Source organism: Sciurus vulgaris (genome assembly GCF_902686455.1).
Source record: "Sciurus vulgaris genome assembly, chromosome: 18".
Taxonomy (NCBI): domain Eukaryota; kingdom Metazoa; phylum Chordata; class Mammalia; order Rodentia; family Sciuridae; genus Sciurus; species Sciurus vulgaris.
In genome coordinates, this window is record NC_136479.1 from 3,043,796 (window position 1) to 3,059,624 (window position 15,829).

Here is a 15,829-nt window from a genome sequence, read left to right on the forward strand (position 1 = left end):
ATGAGTACTGGGGCTTTAACCCAGGGATGCTTAACCACTGAGCTATATCTTCAGTCCTTTTCCCTTTTTATTTTGAGACAGAATCTCACTAACTTTCTTAAGGTCTTGCTAAGTTGCTAAGGCTGTCCTCAAACTTGGAATCCTCCTATCTCAGCCTCCAGAACCACTGGGATTATAGTTTTGTGCTACCATGCCCCACTCACTTACTTTTAGGAAGTGGTTTCTAAGAGGTTTTCTTTCTGAAAACATCTCCACCAAGCGGTCCTGCCTGAGGTCTCTAAAGAATCATACTCATCCCTCATAATGGGGATTGAACCCAGAGTGCTTTTTAAAAACTTTAAGTTTTGAGACAGGTCCTCGCTATGTTGCTATGGCTGGCCTTGAACTTGCAATCCTCTTGTCTCATCCTCTCTAGTATCTAGGATTAAAGGCATGTCACTCTGACAGCTCAGTTTCTTGAAGACACACATGACCAAATTATTAAAGGGGTTCCATTAAACCAAAACATCCATCTAATCTTATCATAGTTAAAATTCAATAACTGGAGAATATGTGATAGAGGCATACCTATTTTGTGTGAATTTAAAAAGAATTTATTTCTAAAAGATAACTTCACACAAAAAATCCTATTTGTGGCAATGTATCTTAATGTTTTCTCCCACAACAATCTTATCATAAGGAGTAACTTTCCTGATCTGAAATCAAAATTAAAAGAAAAAAAAAAAAAAAAAAAAAAAAAAAAACCAAAAATCAAACAATCAAAAAAGGCTATATACTCACGGTTCAGGGTCTAAAGTGTCATTTTTCTTCTTTTCAAACTGATCCTTGGAAATCGTCCTTGAAAGAAAAAAACAAAAAACAAAAAACAAAAAATGTGAATCAGTGAACGTTTCTCTGTGGAGTATAGACTACTGAGTCTCTTCAAATACTGACGAGTGATGGTCAGCTGAAATCTCAAGTAGATACAACAAAGGGATGAAACTTCCTTAGAAAGTACTACCCTTTATTTTCCTACACAGTGCACTATCATCTACTTTCCATGTATTTTCTTTTTTGGAACATTTCCTTCCAAGTACTATCAGCTTTACTACAAGATTTAATTAAGACTAGTTAATATATGATGGCAAAATTGTGTTAAGATTCAGACCTGTTTATCTTTGATGAAATTTGCATAGTGAATGGCTACTGAGTTGGACTCAGAGCAAAACCACAGTCAAACTGTGACACTTCCTCAGGGCAGCAAAGTCAGTGTCTGTGTTGGGGATGCCTGCCTTTGAAAGGGCTATGCACCTGGTTTTCTACTGTACAGCTACCATGATCAGTGCATATGTAGATTATTTCTGAATCACAGAATTATACAATCAAATTATTGTTTTCTGCTGGTTATTTTATTTTTTAGCTGATACACAAAAACTTAAAGAGTTGAAGGCAAAGATACAGAAGTTGTATGTATTAATGGGGCACCACAATACAGAGGATTGAACCCAGGGCAATGTACATGCTAGGCAAGCCCTGAGATATATTCCCAGCCCTTTTTAATTTGACAGGCCGGCTTCCAATTTGTGATTCTCCTGCCTCAGTCTCCCAACTAGCTAGGATTACAGATGTGCACCACTATCCCATGTAATGTTTGATACGATATACACTGAGTAATGTTTAAATCAGGTTTAATGTATTTATCTTCACAAATATTTATCACTTGTGTGGAAAATTTCCAAAAAAATCTTTTCAGTTTTAACAAAGCGCACAGGAGTGCATGTCTTTAAACCCAGTGGCTCAGGAGGCTGAGGCAGGGAGAGATCAAAGCCAGTCTCAGCAACAGCAAGGTTCTAAGCAACTCAGTGAGACACTGTCTCTAAATAAAATACAAAACAGGGCTGGGGATGTGGCTCAGTGGTTGAGTGTCCCCGAGTTTAATTCCCGGGTACAAGAACAACAACAACAAAATCTTTTTAGTTTTTTTAAATGTATAGTCTGTAACTGATATCCAAGAGTTACCATACCATGCAATAATACCCCAGAGCTCCTTACTACTATATCTAACTGTACTTTGGAACTCACTGATCAACCTTTCCCCCACCCCTCACTCTCCAACCCAATTGTTAATCATGCAATTAGACCAAAAAATTAACAAGGCAAGGGAAGTAAAAATGAATTCAGTATGTAGAATTGCAGTTGTTTGGGTCTATGTGTGGTCTGAGTGATTGGACTTGCTGTGTGTGTGAATGGCAGCAAACCATGTCCAGGTGACTAAGAATCTGCATCACTGTAAGCTGCCTCTGCAGGAGAGCCTTCTAGCTTGTGGTACACAGCCACTCTGCAGCCAGGTTTCCAACACGGCCAGAAGTGCAGGAGAAAAGAGAGCTACAAAGCACTGGTAGGCTGGGCAGATATGGTGTCCAGCAGGCTTTTTGGTATTTCAAGCACAAATGAAACTGATCATTCATTTATGGCTTCCCTTTTTCTTGCCATTTCTGGTTATTGTACCACTCAAAGCACTGGAGAGGAAAAAGTGAACTCAGTACAGGAATGAAACAAAAACTCATACGCTGGAGCTAGTCAAAAAACCAACAGGGAAGGAGACATATTTACACACTGGGCCACAATATGGGGATGAAGAGCACTGTATTCTTGCTAATCTGCATTAGCTCAGTAATGTAAAGTAATGAAGGTTTAAATAGAAGATAAACTCCAAGGCAAAAGATGGGGTATGCCTTCAAAATTTACTTTTTGCTACTGAAAACAAGGCTACCTGGTTTCTTAGGCATAACTAGAAACTTACAATTTCCAAAAATGGACCTTGACAATCATGAGGGAAAATCAATTTCTTCTTTTTCTTCTTTTTGTACTGGTGATTGCTCCCAGGGGAGCTTTAGCACTGAGATTTATTCCTAGTCCTTTTTATTTTCTGAGAAAAGTTGCTGAGGTTGATCTTGAATTTGTAATCTTCCTGTCTCAGTCTTCTGAGTTGCTGGTATTATATGTGTGTGCCACAGTGATTCTCCCAATTTAGCCTCCTGAGCAAATGGAACTACAGGTGTGTGCCAATGTGCCTGGCTCAAGCAATTTTCTCTACCAGAAGAGATAAACGAAGGGTCAAGAGACCACTGAAGTAGAGTGGGAGGCTGCAATACCCTTGCCTTGAATGGAGAAAGAATGTACAGGTGGCACTACTGTTTATGGCTAAAACCCCTACATCTTTACGTGTAAATGTCTACACACACACTTACAATTAAATGTAGGCACAGTTAATAAAAAAATATACACTACACTAAAATCAAAATGGCACATACATTGGCTTCCCTTTTAATCACAGGCAAGAGGAAAATATGAGAAAATAGTACTTACGTCTGGGGCTGTGAAGGGTCGTCACCCAGGGTCACATTCTCGCCCTGGATCTCTGTGAAACACTTCTCACAGAAATGATACCTGTCAGCAAGAAGGCCATACTTGGGTGAACTGGTCCATCATAACACACAGCCACCCAAGCAACGAAGCCACCAATCAGAGCAGGGCAGAGCACCACGACGAAGGGGGGGCGTTGTTGGTTGATTGATGGGTCAGTGAGGACAATGGAGGGAACAGGGGCAGGTGGGGAAGGGCAGGATTAGAGAACAGGGAAGGGAACAAATAGCACAGACACAGAGGTAAGACGCAAACACGAGACAACACAGAGCAGAAAGCCAAGGCAAAGCATTGATTAGCATTCGGTCTCATTGCACACGTCACAGGCCATCATCACTAACAACGACAGGTTGTCCGGCTCCAAGATGCAAATGCTTTCAAGTTGTTAATACTAGGATTGCATGGAGCCTAAATTTAGGAATCTCAATTTTGTCATAAAATCAAATATAACGCCAGGGTTTGAGATGGAGCAAAACAGTCTGACAAAAGGCCTTAAGAAGCAATTTAAACTGAAAATACTTTATTTTTCAAAACAGAAAATTTATGCTTGACAGCAATTCAAAGGTTTTATTTCTGGTTTTAAGCCAGCTCTTTAAATATGTGATAATGTTGAACACCCAGAACTGGTTTTAATTTTTTCCTGTTATTTTTCAGAAGTTAATCACTCAGCTTATTGTATTCTAATACAAATGAAACCAAATCCATATTCTAGACAAACATTTAACAGAAATGCAGTCAGGGTCAAAGACTTTCCAGCCATTTATTAATTAGAATATATAGAGAAAAATGATATATTGTATAAACAATACAATATATGTAAATTCATGAACAATCTTAAAGACTTTAAAATGCAGTTCTAAGTTTTGATTTGAAGTTTTGGTGCTGGGACCAATCATTCATCAATCTGAAATACTTGGCGAATGACTGTTCTGATTTGGTGACAACCCAAGTTAAGCAAATTTAGAAAGTTAATCTTTAAAGCACAATCTGCATTTGAGAAATTATCCATCACCCCAATTTCTTTTATGATAATAACAGAGAGCCTGGGCTCAAGCTATCAAGTAAGAACAATTAAAATAAAAACTACTAAATGTTTGGAAAGGACATGAATGAGAAATCAACAAAAATGCAGGTGGATGCTGCTTAAACAAGATGAGCACACAAGAATACTGTAAAATAAACAAGCTGAACGGAGAATTACATAAGCAAAAAGAATGAGTGTAAGGTAGTGATGGCAGCACAATAAAATGCAGTTTTAGAGCTCAAAACTACGTCGACAAGATGCCAGCAAGGATTAGTAGTAGAAACACTGACAAGACGCCGGGTGCCACACTGACCCCGGTGCAGAGTGAGGCACTGCTCCTCACTTGCTCAGCTACAGATGGAGGCACAGCCAGGAGGAGAGGCCCCCACAAGTCCCAGGGCCCACCTCAGTCAAACATACCCAACATTTGTCTGCTGGGTTTCATTAATTGACACACAGCAAACAAAAGGCATGGAACTTGAGAGCATGAAACATCTCAAGATTATCCAGTTTACCCTGCTCAATTGATGAGCCCAGGGTGGAATCATTGCAATTACAACTGTATTAATAATAGTTTCTTACAGGGACTAGTTTATTCAGAACCAATTCAATTAATAAATACTGCCAAGATTAAAAATTCTGACGAGCAACAGACAGAGTAACAGCTTTCAAATATACACGTATATTTATATGTTTCTGGATGAACCATAGCAATATTCTGGTCATTCGCTATTTTGTAAATATTCCTATGGAGATGTAAAATTATATGTAACAACTTCCACATGTAGGAGGGCATTGTCATTGCTGTCAAGAATTAAAAAACGAAAACTATAGACCAGATTCAGTGTCAAGAAAACAAAATGCAAAACAGACATTCCCTCCAAGCAGATACTTTTTTTTTTAAAAAATAAAACTCAGAATTAATTGCTCTACTCCTTATAAAAAATGCAGTTCTGTGGGCCAGTGAGAAGAAGACCATTGGACAGTCTGAAATGAAATTACCACCACAATTACAAGTGAGTTCAAATGGCTTCAAAATCCTGGGCAAATTCTTTGCTTTTATTTGAGAAGGGCATCAAGCCCCACCACTCTAGGAAACAAGGAATCATGAACCCACCATTTTTCAATGTAGCAAACTGAGGCAGAATAAAGTATTAATGGTTGCATGGCAGCCCTCTGAGATGCCAAGGAAACCTAAGTAAGTCTCTGTGTGTGACTCACAACTACCCAAGAATCTCAGGTCAGTAAGTGGGAAGAACAGAGTGTTAACAGACTCTTATGTCTGTCACAAAGCACTGTCAAGAAATTGGAGAATCTAGCCTGTTCATGCAGGGAAGAAGGGAAGAGGACAGGGACCAGTCATGGCCTCCCTCCATCACCTTTCAGAGAAATGAAAACAGTAACAGAATGGGGAGGGGTTGCCCACCAGATCAAACCAGCTGAAACCACCCTGAACATGGGTAACAGATACTAATGTCAGACTGTCCCTATCTATTACCTAGTCCAAACTTTATTCTCCCTGGAAATAAAGGTTCAGAAGTCCACTCTTCAACCAAAACAGCCTAGGTGACATTTTGCCTGTGTGAAGGAAGCAGTTTGATGAACATGGAGCTATGAAGGAGAAATCCTTCACATGACAATGCACAACTGGGGTGGCTGAAGTAGCACAACGTGACTGCACAGTTTATTTGAAGGGGTAATTTATCACATGGAGTAAGTTTTCAAATGCAGATTGTTTTAAGTACTGTATCCGTGTGTAACTGGGGTATCTATAAATAATCCCCATATTATCTACAGGTAAATCCTGGAAAATCTGCAAGTTTCCCCAGCATGAGTTACTTCTAAATTTTCAAAGCATAGAAACAAGTGAAAATGTAATCACACACTAGTTTACATATTAGGGTTTCACTTGTTTAAATGGTCTGTAGAATTTTCTATTGTTCTAAGTGCCCAAATAGTTTAGCACAGGTAACAAAACAATTATTCCTAAGAACGCCACAGTGTTCATAAATAGTCAAAGTTGAGAACAAAAATGCAAGCAGTTAGAATGCTCCCCACAGAACTGGGCCACTGATTTCTGAGGATAACATTTTAATCTACTCAAATACAGCATTCTGAGAGCACAGAGGTGTAACTAAGCTTTTGAAATAAATCATTCATAGGACACAACTACTTTATTTACATTTCTATTCAAGAAAAACATCTTACTTTCATTTAGTAAAAGTGAATTTTTAAAACTGGATATTTCAGAACTTTCCAGACAGTCCTGTGTTTGTGCTCTATTGATGACCTTCCCTGAGATGACAGTAGTGTGCCCTGATCCTATCAACTCTAACTCTTTCAACATCTGTGGCCAAAATCTGTGCATATCAGCAAAGGCAGGGCACCAAGGACCCAGGAACAGTGAACCAACAATGAAAAGGCCCCAGCCACTTAAAGATAGTGGCAAATACTCTTCTTCCTTCCACACCAAAACTGTGCTGGGTAACAGAGCAGCAGACAGTATTTTTCAGGGTCTAGTTTAACGTGTGGCTGTCAGGGAAAATGCTATTATTTCTGTGTCATGGACAAGTTTAAGCTTAATGTATCATGACATGTGCTGAGGACCACAGGGCTAAAATTGGAAATGGTGGGGCCAGAATTTCTGAAACAACACCTGGTCATTAGGGAGGGATGCCATCATGAGTGGGCTGTAGTATGATTTTAAAGTTTGTTTTTTAAATGCTTCTATTGATAAAGGGGATGTTGAGACAGAAATCAAACTGTTAAACTGGTTTTGGCAAGACAGCTGTACCAGCTGCACTTCCAGGAGAGCTACCCTTGTACTGCGTAGGAAGCCAGTGGGTCAGGCAAGGCATAGAAGTCTCTCAAACCATATTTTGTCAACAGTACCCCCTCCTCCCTGTGGTAATGGAGACTGAACCCAGGGGTGCTTTGCCACCAAGCTACATCCCCAGTCCTTTACCAGTAAGTTGCTAAGGCTAGCTTTAACTTGTGATCCATCCTCTTGCCTCAGCCTCCCAAATAGTTGGAATTATAGGTGTGTGCTACTGAGTCCAGCAACAGTTTTATTTTGTTTTTGTTTTTTAAATATTTTTTAGTTGTCAATGGATCTTTTATTTATTTGTTTATATATATATATATATATATATGCAGAGCTGAGGATTGAACCCAGGGCCTCACACATGCTAGGCAAGCACTCTACCACTGAGCCACAACCCCAGCCCCTTGTTTTGTTTTTTAAATAGGATTTTGAGCTGGGTGAAATGGTGCATGCCTGTAATCCCAGCAGCTTGGGAGATTTAAACAGGAGACTCACAAGTTCAAGGCCAGCCTTAGCAATTTACCAAGGCCCTAAGCAACTTAGACCCTGTCTCAAAATAAATAAATAAAAAGGGCTGGTGATGTAGCTCAGTGGTAAATTGCCCATAGGTTAAATCCTCAGTATCCCCTGCCCCATAAGGGATTTTGATGTAATTGTTTTGAAAATGATTATATTTTCTTAAAAAAAAAAAAAAAAAAAAAAAAAAAAAAAAAAAAAAACTGGAGAAAAAATAAACTCAAAATTTCTTATTTGTCAGGCCTGTGTATGTACTTTTGAACAAATAAGAAAATCCCTCATCTTTTCTGAGCTATCAGAACACAAAAAGGGCAGAATAATCAAAACCCCATACTCTTAACACTCACATTTAATACTCAAACCTCAAGACAAAGAACAGGCACAAAACTCTAGCTTGGTATCATAAAGATTTTAGCTGCCAGATCATAAAATGGAGTTGCTGCTACCAACTCAAGCAGACAGTGCCTTCTGCTCTAGGTGTGACGCCTTCCTGCTATGGCAACATGCAGCCACTTACAGCAATGCATACAAAGGAGGATAACCTTCAACACAGCCTCAAACTATGGAAGTTGAATTGGTGTGGGGAATCAACAACAAATATTATTTTCACTTTTCCTCTGTTTAAGACAGGAGATCTATTCTCAAACTACCTTCACATTCCAAAAGGATGGCAACTAGTTTTCAAGCAGGCCTGCCACTCTCAAAACCCTGAAGCAGTCATTCTCATCAGGAGGGTCATTCTTGACTCAATAAAAAATGCCACATATAATTTGCTATTGTGCTTACAATCAAATTAGATAATGAAAACCCTTAGACTTTTTTTTTTTTTTTTAAAGGAAGCAGCACTAATGTAAGTCTTTCCATTAGATCAGTCAGGCCAAATTACCTAAGCAGCAAATGTTAGCCCACAGAAGAGTAAAATACTAATTTTCTATTCTCTGAATATCTTGAAAAAGGCATTTCAACCTTTATCAGAGTTGCTTTCAAATTCAAACTCTTACTTACAGAGTCACATTTTCTTTTATTATTATTATTTTCTTGTGTGTGTGTGTGTGTGTGTGTGTGTGTGTGTGTGTGTGTTCCTGATCAAACTAGGCCTCATGCATGCTAGGCAAGCACTCTACTTCTGAGCTACATTCCAGTCCCGGGGTTACATTTTAGAATGACTGTGGCTTACAAAGGAGTATTATCTAACCCAAACTAGTGTAGCCAATGACTCTGAAGTGTAATCTTTACACCACACAAGTCTGATTTAAAATTAGGAGACCATGAGCCTGAATGATCAAAAAATGCAGACTGTAACTTTTTTTTGGAACTTCAGGAAAGAAATAAAATAAAGCAGGCTACAGTGAGATGAGCACACCCTGCCCTAACCCTTCCTTCTGCCCTGTAGTGAAGGAAACTACTGAGGCTTACCTATTCTGATAGCTGTAGTAGGCTGCATCTCGAGGAATGGTACACAACTGCTTCCCATAGCAGCACAAAGTCTGTGGGGAAAACTCATACTGCAAAGACAAAGAGAAAACACTAAAAACAATGTCCATTTACCATCCTGAAATGTAGTACATTATGGAGAGGTAGAGGCAGCCATTAAGTTATTTGTTAGTATATTAAGTAAGTTTCCTAATAATTTTCATAGCTATTTTAAGATATTTTTTGAGTAAATGTGACCACTAGCATAACCTGGCTCTGAGACAAGTTATTATAGACAGAGGAAATGGGTAACAGGCAGCCAGAAAGGTGTCACCCAAGGCTTCCTCACAAGCCCTCTAGTCCTGACCATGTTATCACTTCAGGCAGTCAACTGTGCTACAAAAGACCAGGTGTTCTTGTGAGCTTTGAGCACACACATGTGGTCAGACACCAAGTCTCCTTAGTTTAACACCCCTGGGCTGAATTAACCAGGAAAAGTTCATTTTCCAGAAAAACTTAAGACTGTACCTTTCGTCCACAGCAATATCCAAGGGACTGCATGACAGGATCAATTTCTTGCTCAAAAACCTCTGCAAGTTTACTGCAAAACTTATAGACGCGGGATGTCTTGCGGTTGTAGAGCCAGGCATTATTGAACATGAGCCAGACGTCGTCCACATATTGCCAGGGCTCCTGATACTGCCCTGTGTCCAGCTTCCGCTTGATGGTAGAAAGGTCCATGGGATTCTTCACAATGTCAAAATAATCCTTAAAAATAAAATGGTCTGTCTAGTGGATCCTCCAAATTTTAAATGCCAGCCCTATCTGGCAGTTTTATCTTAAATATAAAAGTACCAGAACAACTTTCATTCCCAATAGTAAGAAATGGAATGATAATCTCGAATGTTCCTCCAATATGATTCACTAAAATTATACACATTTCAAGTGTAATCAAATCATTTAAAAGGAAAACTTAAAGAAAAATAAAGGGATTGTTTAATAAACGATTTTTTAATAAAAACATTTTAAGTGAGGATTTTAATTCACTGAATTAAAATGGTGAACAAATTTATTGAAGTGTACTTCTAGAGGTTCACTGGGTCCAAGCACACAGAGTGCCGTGGTAAGACTGACAACTACAGTTCAACAGAACCTTGTGTGTCCCCACAGCCTCCGAGGGGACACTCTCCCACTGTGCAGCAGCCCAGCCCATATCCTCCAGGGCTTTAAGACAAAGCTTACACAAAGCTCCAAATACAAAGCAAGGCCTTGGGTGCCTTGTAGCAGAATGAGTGAACTAGGGACCCAGTGCATGCCTTCCCTCCCCCAGACCTGGGATTTCATGGACAAGTGAGACTACTGACAAATAACAGTTTTCACTATTAGGAGAAACATCTTCAAAGTAAGGAGGATACTTCACCCAACTAAAAGAGATTATATAACAGATGCTCAAAGCTGTAACATATTTTTACTGTATTAACTTACTGGAATTCCTAGAAGCTGGGGATCTACAGGCTGCCGAAAAGGTAAGGACTCTGGGTCCTGTCGATAGAGCGCTTCTAGGGTTGGCATAAGAGCCTGGCGTAGCTCCTCAGGTTTGAAGACTGCAGATAGAAAATACAAGAAAGAGACATCTGTAACAGCTGCCCAGACCCCTCTGAGATAACATTTTAAAATGGAAGCCAGAGCAGCTTCTACCCCCAAGCCACACTTCTAAGGCATAGAGGGGGCTCCCATGAATCATCCTAAGAGTCCGTGGACCAAATGTCAAACTCAGGGCTTCTGAAAACAATAACATTAGGGTTTTAAAAAACAGCGTTCAGGATGTAAGCCAAAATACAATACTCAGTAGTTTGCGTCTTCAACAATAGTGTTTCCAACCTTAAAATTTTGTGGGAATAGAAAACAAAGCTAACTCCCACATCTGTTTCATTGATCAAACTGGTAAATAAAGCCAATTCACTGGAAAGGCCTTTAGAAAGTCCTGATGAGACTTTCCTATCCTTGGCTATATTAAATTCAAGCCACTTATGCATTATAATCTCATTTAAAAGATGTACACAGTAATTGGGCTACATACACAAGTATTCTCCCAATAACGCTCCATACTGTTCTAACCACGTTTACCAATGCACATTGCTCCAAACCTATAGCCACTGCATTCCTACTATACCTTTTGGTATTGGGGAATGAATTCAGGGGTACTGTGCTACTGAGTTACACCCCTAGTTCCTCCCTCTCCTTCCCTTTTAGAGACAGGGTCTTGTTAAGTTGCCTAGTTTGGCCTCGAACTTGTAATCTTCCTGCCTCAGCCTCCCAATAATACCATGCCCAGTCCTACTACAGCTTTTGTTGTCACCAGTACAAGAACAAATACTGCCAAATACTTTAAGATGGTATGCTCATACAAAACCCACATGGGTTTCAATGTTGCAGGCACGTGTGCCTGGTAAATTTAGTGTATGAGGCAGGTGAATTAGCAGTAGGCGAGTCACAACTTTGTCTGGATCAGAGAACCCCTTTTGCATAGAAAAATGGTCAAGGACAACTGTGCCAAAAAAATTTCTGACGAAACAGGTTCTTAAGTAATGTTTTCTGCATCTTGAAAATATTTTCTAGACAGGCACAGTGGCATGTGCTTGTAATCCCAGCTGCTCAGGAGGCTGAAGCAGGAAGATGGCAAGTTCAAGGACAATCTCAGCAACTTAGCAAGACCCTGACTCAAACTAAACAACCTAAAACCACTGGGGTGTAGTTCAGTGACAAAGCACCCCGCGGTTCAATTTCCAGCAACCCCCCAAAATATTTTTTACAATAGATACATGGTAAACTATGATTTAAAAATCGAATGATGATTAACAGAGGTCCACTCTCTGTGCTCACAGTCAGTCAAGAACACCACCCAAGTGCTTGTGAACTGACTCAACAAGAAGAAGCTCCTGGGTGGTGTGATGGCCTGACAGGTACTGCAATGTGGTCCTGGAGAATGTGAAGGAGATGTGGACCAAGGTCCCCAGGGCTGGCAAGGGCAAGAAGTCCACAAGTCAACAAGGACCGCTACATCTCTGAGATGTTTCTGCACGGGGACTCTTTCACTGAGGTCCTGCGGAACACCCCCATCACTGGCAAGTAGGGGCTCTTTCCCACTGTTGGAACTTGCTGCCCTGTCCCATGAAGACCTGCCCAAAATAACAGAGTCCTGAGTTAAAAAAAAAAAAAAAAATCAGATGTAAAATACCATAAACATTTAAACTTCTAGTCAGTCAGTGGCACATATCAGGTACAGGAGTCTATCATTTTTCTGAAGGGGGGGCATCTAACTTGTTCAATTCTGGAGAGCCCACCGATTTCCATCAAGTATAAGTCAAGATGAAAGGTTAAAGGAAAAATCCATTTCGACACCTCTCACTTTAGCGATGGAAATCCCAAGGCCCAGGTGAGTATGTAACAGCCCAAATGCAGCGCTCCCCATGCACACACTGCCAAGCACTCCACAGTTCAAAAGCTTGGTCTAGTAAGACGTGCTGTCCAGCAGCCTCAGAGACTCATCTTCACTTTCGCTAACCCTTTCCTCATCTGTTTTATACAGAGATGAGGTAGAAATTAGTATTCTTTGAACAACTTTTTAACAAATTAGTATTCTTTGAACAATTTTTTCATTCCTCTAGTTTAAGGGTTGGCAAATTATGACCAAAAGGCCTAATCTGACCTGCTGCCCAATATGTGTGAGCTGAATACTAAGAATGTATTTTACCTTTTTAAATGACCAGGATATTTCCTGACATGTGAAAATTACATGAAATTCAAGTTTTAGTCTCCAGAAACAAAGCTTTATTGGCAAACAACCACATTGTTCCATTTATATGTTTTCTGTGGCTGCTTTTGTATAATAGCCAAGTTCAATAATTTTAGCAGAAACACTGTTAAACACAGAGCCTGAAACTTTTTTTTTTTTTGAACTAGGGATTGAACCTAGAAGGGCTTTATCATTGAGTCACATCCCAAGCTCCCCACATTTAAAAAATTCTCAGATAAGGTTCTCACTAAGTTGCTGAGGGCCTCACTAAAATGCCCAAGCTCACCTCTAACTTGTGATCCTCTAGTCCTCACCATCTTGAGTTGCTGGGATCACCTATGAGCACCACTACACCCAGCACTATATGCCTTTTTACAAAAAAAGTGTCTGCTAATCTTCACTCAGGACCATGTCATCTCCCTAATGGTGATCAAAAAAGTGGTATGGACTCGCTGGGCACAAAGGTGCATGACTCTATTCCCAGCTACTTGGGAGGCTGAGGCAGGAGGATCACAAGTTCAAGGCCAGCAGCCTCAGCAACTTAGTGAGACCTTGTTTCAAAATAAAAATTAAAAAACAGGGATAGGGCTATAGCTCCACAGTACAGAATTTGCCTAACATGTGTGAGGCCTTCAGTTCAATTCTTGGTACAGGGGGGAAAAAAAAAAAAAAAGAAGGCCTTCACTGGGCTGCATTCTGGTTGATCATTCATTAAATAACTGTTTAAAGCCCATACTGAGGAAAACATTTGCACACTCCTGTCTCCAAATGTGCTGAAGGAGAATTCATCAGTTGTATCTGAACCAAATTCTCTGCTACTCATTAGTTTGTGTTTCACAGTGAGTCATTCTGCTTCTCTGGCCTCAAAACCTCCATTCAGTAAAGATGGTACACCATACCCAAAGTCCTCATAGAGTAGGGTCCACAGATCCCTGGAAGACCCATGGCCCCACATGGTGCTTAATGTGGTAGTCTCCAGCCACAGGGGACTACTAAAATTTAGTAATAAATTTTAAATTTAAATAAAGTAAGCATTTAGCGCCTTATACACTGTTGTCATGTTCAAGTAGTCAAGAGCCACATGTGGCTGCTGGTCACCATAACATACAACACAGACATGTAACATTCCTGTTACTGAAAGAAGTTCTAGCATTGCCATGGGTCATTTTGGGTGTCTGAAATCAAAACTATTTCTCTAATATGAAAGCGCCCTGTATGGACATTCACACAGGTGAGTCAAGAATCCAAAAGAAAATAAAAGTTAACTTAAAAAAAAAAAAAAAAAATTTTAGTTGTAGGTAGACACAATACCTTTTTATTTATTTATTTGTACGTGGTACTAAGGATCGAACCCAGTGCCTCACACATGCGAGGCAAGTGCTGTATCACAGAACCACAACTCCAGCCCCAAACAGCTAACATTTTGGCAAGGCAAAAAAGAAAAAGGAAAATCAAAAGTAAAACAGCCAACAGCACCAAACTCAGAGGTCACACTACATTCTTTGTGGCCACTCTGCACTCACAGGAAGAATACCAGCCATGTGAGATTACTCTGGATGAGGCAGTAAAGTGATTATTCTTCCTATATCTCAACTTCTGATACCCCTCATTCTGCGTGAGGGAACAGAAAGTCTGCATAACGCTACTGCTGCTCACACGCTGACTTCAGAGTTGCATCTATGCCAGTACCAGGCTGAGCAGAAGGAACCACTTTTTTCCATAGACACACACACCATGCAAGAGCAACAGATACACAAGCTCTGGTTATTGGGTTCTGGTGTGTGGTAGACATTTTCTCAAAATGGACTAAGCCAGTTATTTCAAGGACAAGTGACAGTATTGGGGTTTTCATCAAAAGTTTAGAATTTCGGAAAACTTGCATCTGTCACATGAGCTTGACACTTCCCAAAATTTAAAGAAGTTGGTGATATTAAGGAATGTGGTCTTTTGCTTTTGTGGTTCTTTGTGTGATATTGGGGTGCTCTACCGCTGAACTACATCCAGCCCATTTTAGTTTTTATTTTGAGATGGGGGTCTTGCTAAGTTTCCCAGGGTGCCCTTAAACTTGTGATCCTGCCTCAGTCTCCCAAGTCACTAGGATTACAGGGGTGTGCCACTGTGCCTGGACCTTTTTTTTTTTTTAATTGTAGAATGAAGTATGTCAACACTTGGAAAATCTACACAACACAATGAACCAAAACACTCCAGGTGACCAGAAGATGAGGTCACACATACAAGCTGAATGTGCATTCTCTGAATACACATTCAAAAAACAAGACAGACCCATGAATTCTGATGACACAGGCAGAGTATGAAGAACCCAGTGCTATGGATTCCACACCACAACTCACCTTCAACAAATGTCCACTTGTTGAATTTTGGTAGTTCCAAAGGATACCCACCATTACCTGAAAGAGTTATGAAATTGCTCCTCCCTTTGCTAATGACTGATCTGAGTGGGACTGGATTTTCTTCACACAGTTCATCCCAACAATGCACCACAGCAGTGTATACAGAGCACATCTATGAGTCCAGCTGGGTTCCTTTAACCCTCTTCAAAATGTTGCAAAATTATAAACAATGTCACTCTTCTCACTATTTGTATTTTTCATAAAAATGCATTGACTGGCATGCTGTAACATCTCATTTTTAAATGTTTAAGAGTTTTAATTCCCAACAGTGTGTGATAACCCATGCAATCAAAAACTCTCTGGGGTCCTCAATGTTTAGCAGATAAAGAGGCCGAGGGTCTGCTGTCCTTCACAATTCAGGTCCTTTCCTGCTGTGAAGCTACATGGTCTCAGCTGCTGACACTTCTCTGCAGTTTTTCCCAAACATGACACCCACCACC

The 15,829-nt window shown here is 40.1% G+C and overlaps 1 protein-coding gene across 4 annotated transcripts in view; it reads right to left on the reverse strand.

Moving 5' to 3' along the window:
• The window catches only part of CREBBP (CREB binding lysine acetyltransferase), a 127,483-nt gene that overhangs the window by 17,747 nt on the left and 93,907 nt on the right, over positions 1-15,829 (reverse strand). For all 4 annotated transcript variants that reach the window (XM_079121342.1, XM_079121344.1, XM_079121343.1 and 1 more), the window contains 5 exons: positions 10,668-10,786; positions 9,711-9,950; positions 9,186-9,274; positions 3,349-3,429; positions 781-837 (listed from right to left, as the gene is read on the reverse strand). In XM_079121342.1, the coding sequence (XP_078977468.1) occupies positions 781-837; positions 3,349-3,429; positions 9,186-9,274; positions 9,711-9,950; positions 10,668-10,786 (586 nt within the window). The remainder of the gene's footprint in view (positions 1-780; positions 838-3,348; positions 3,430-9,185; positions 9,275-9,710; positions 9,951-10,667; positions 10,787-15,829) is intronic.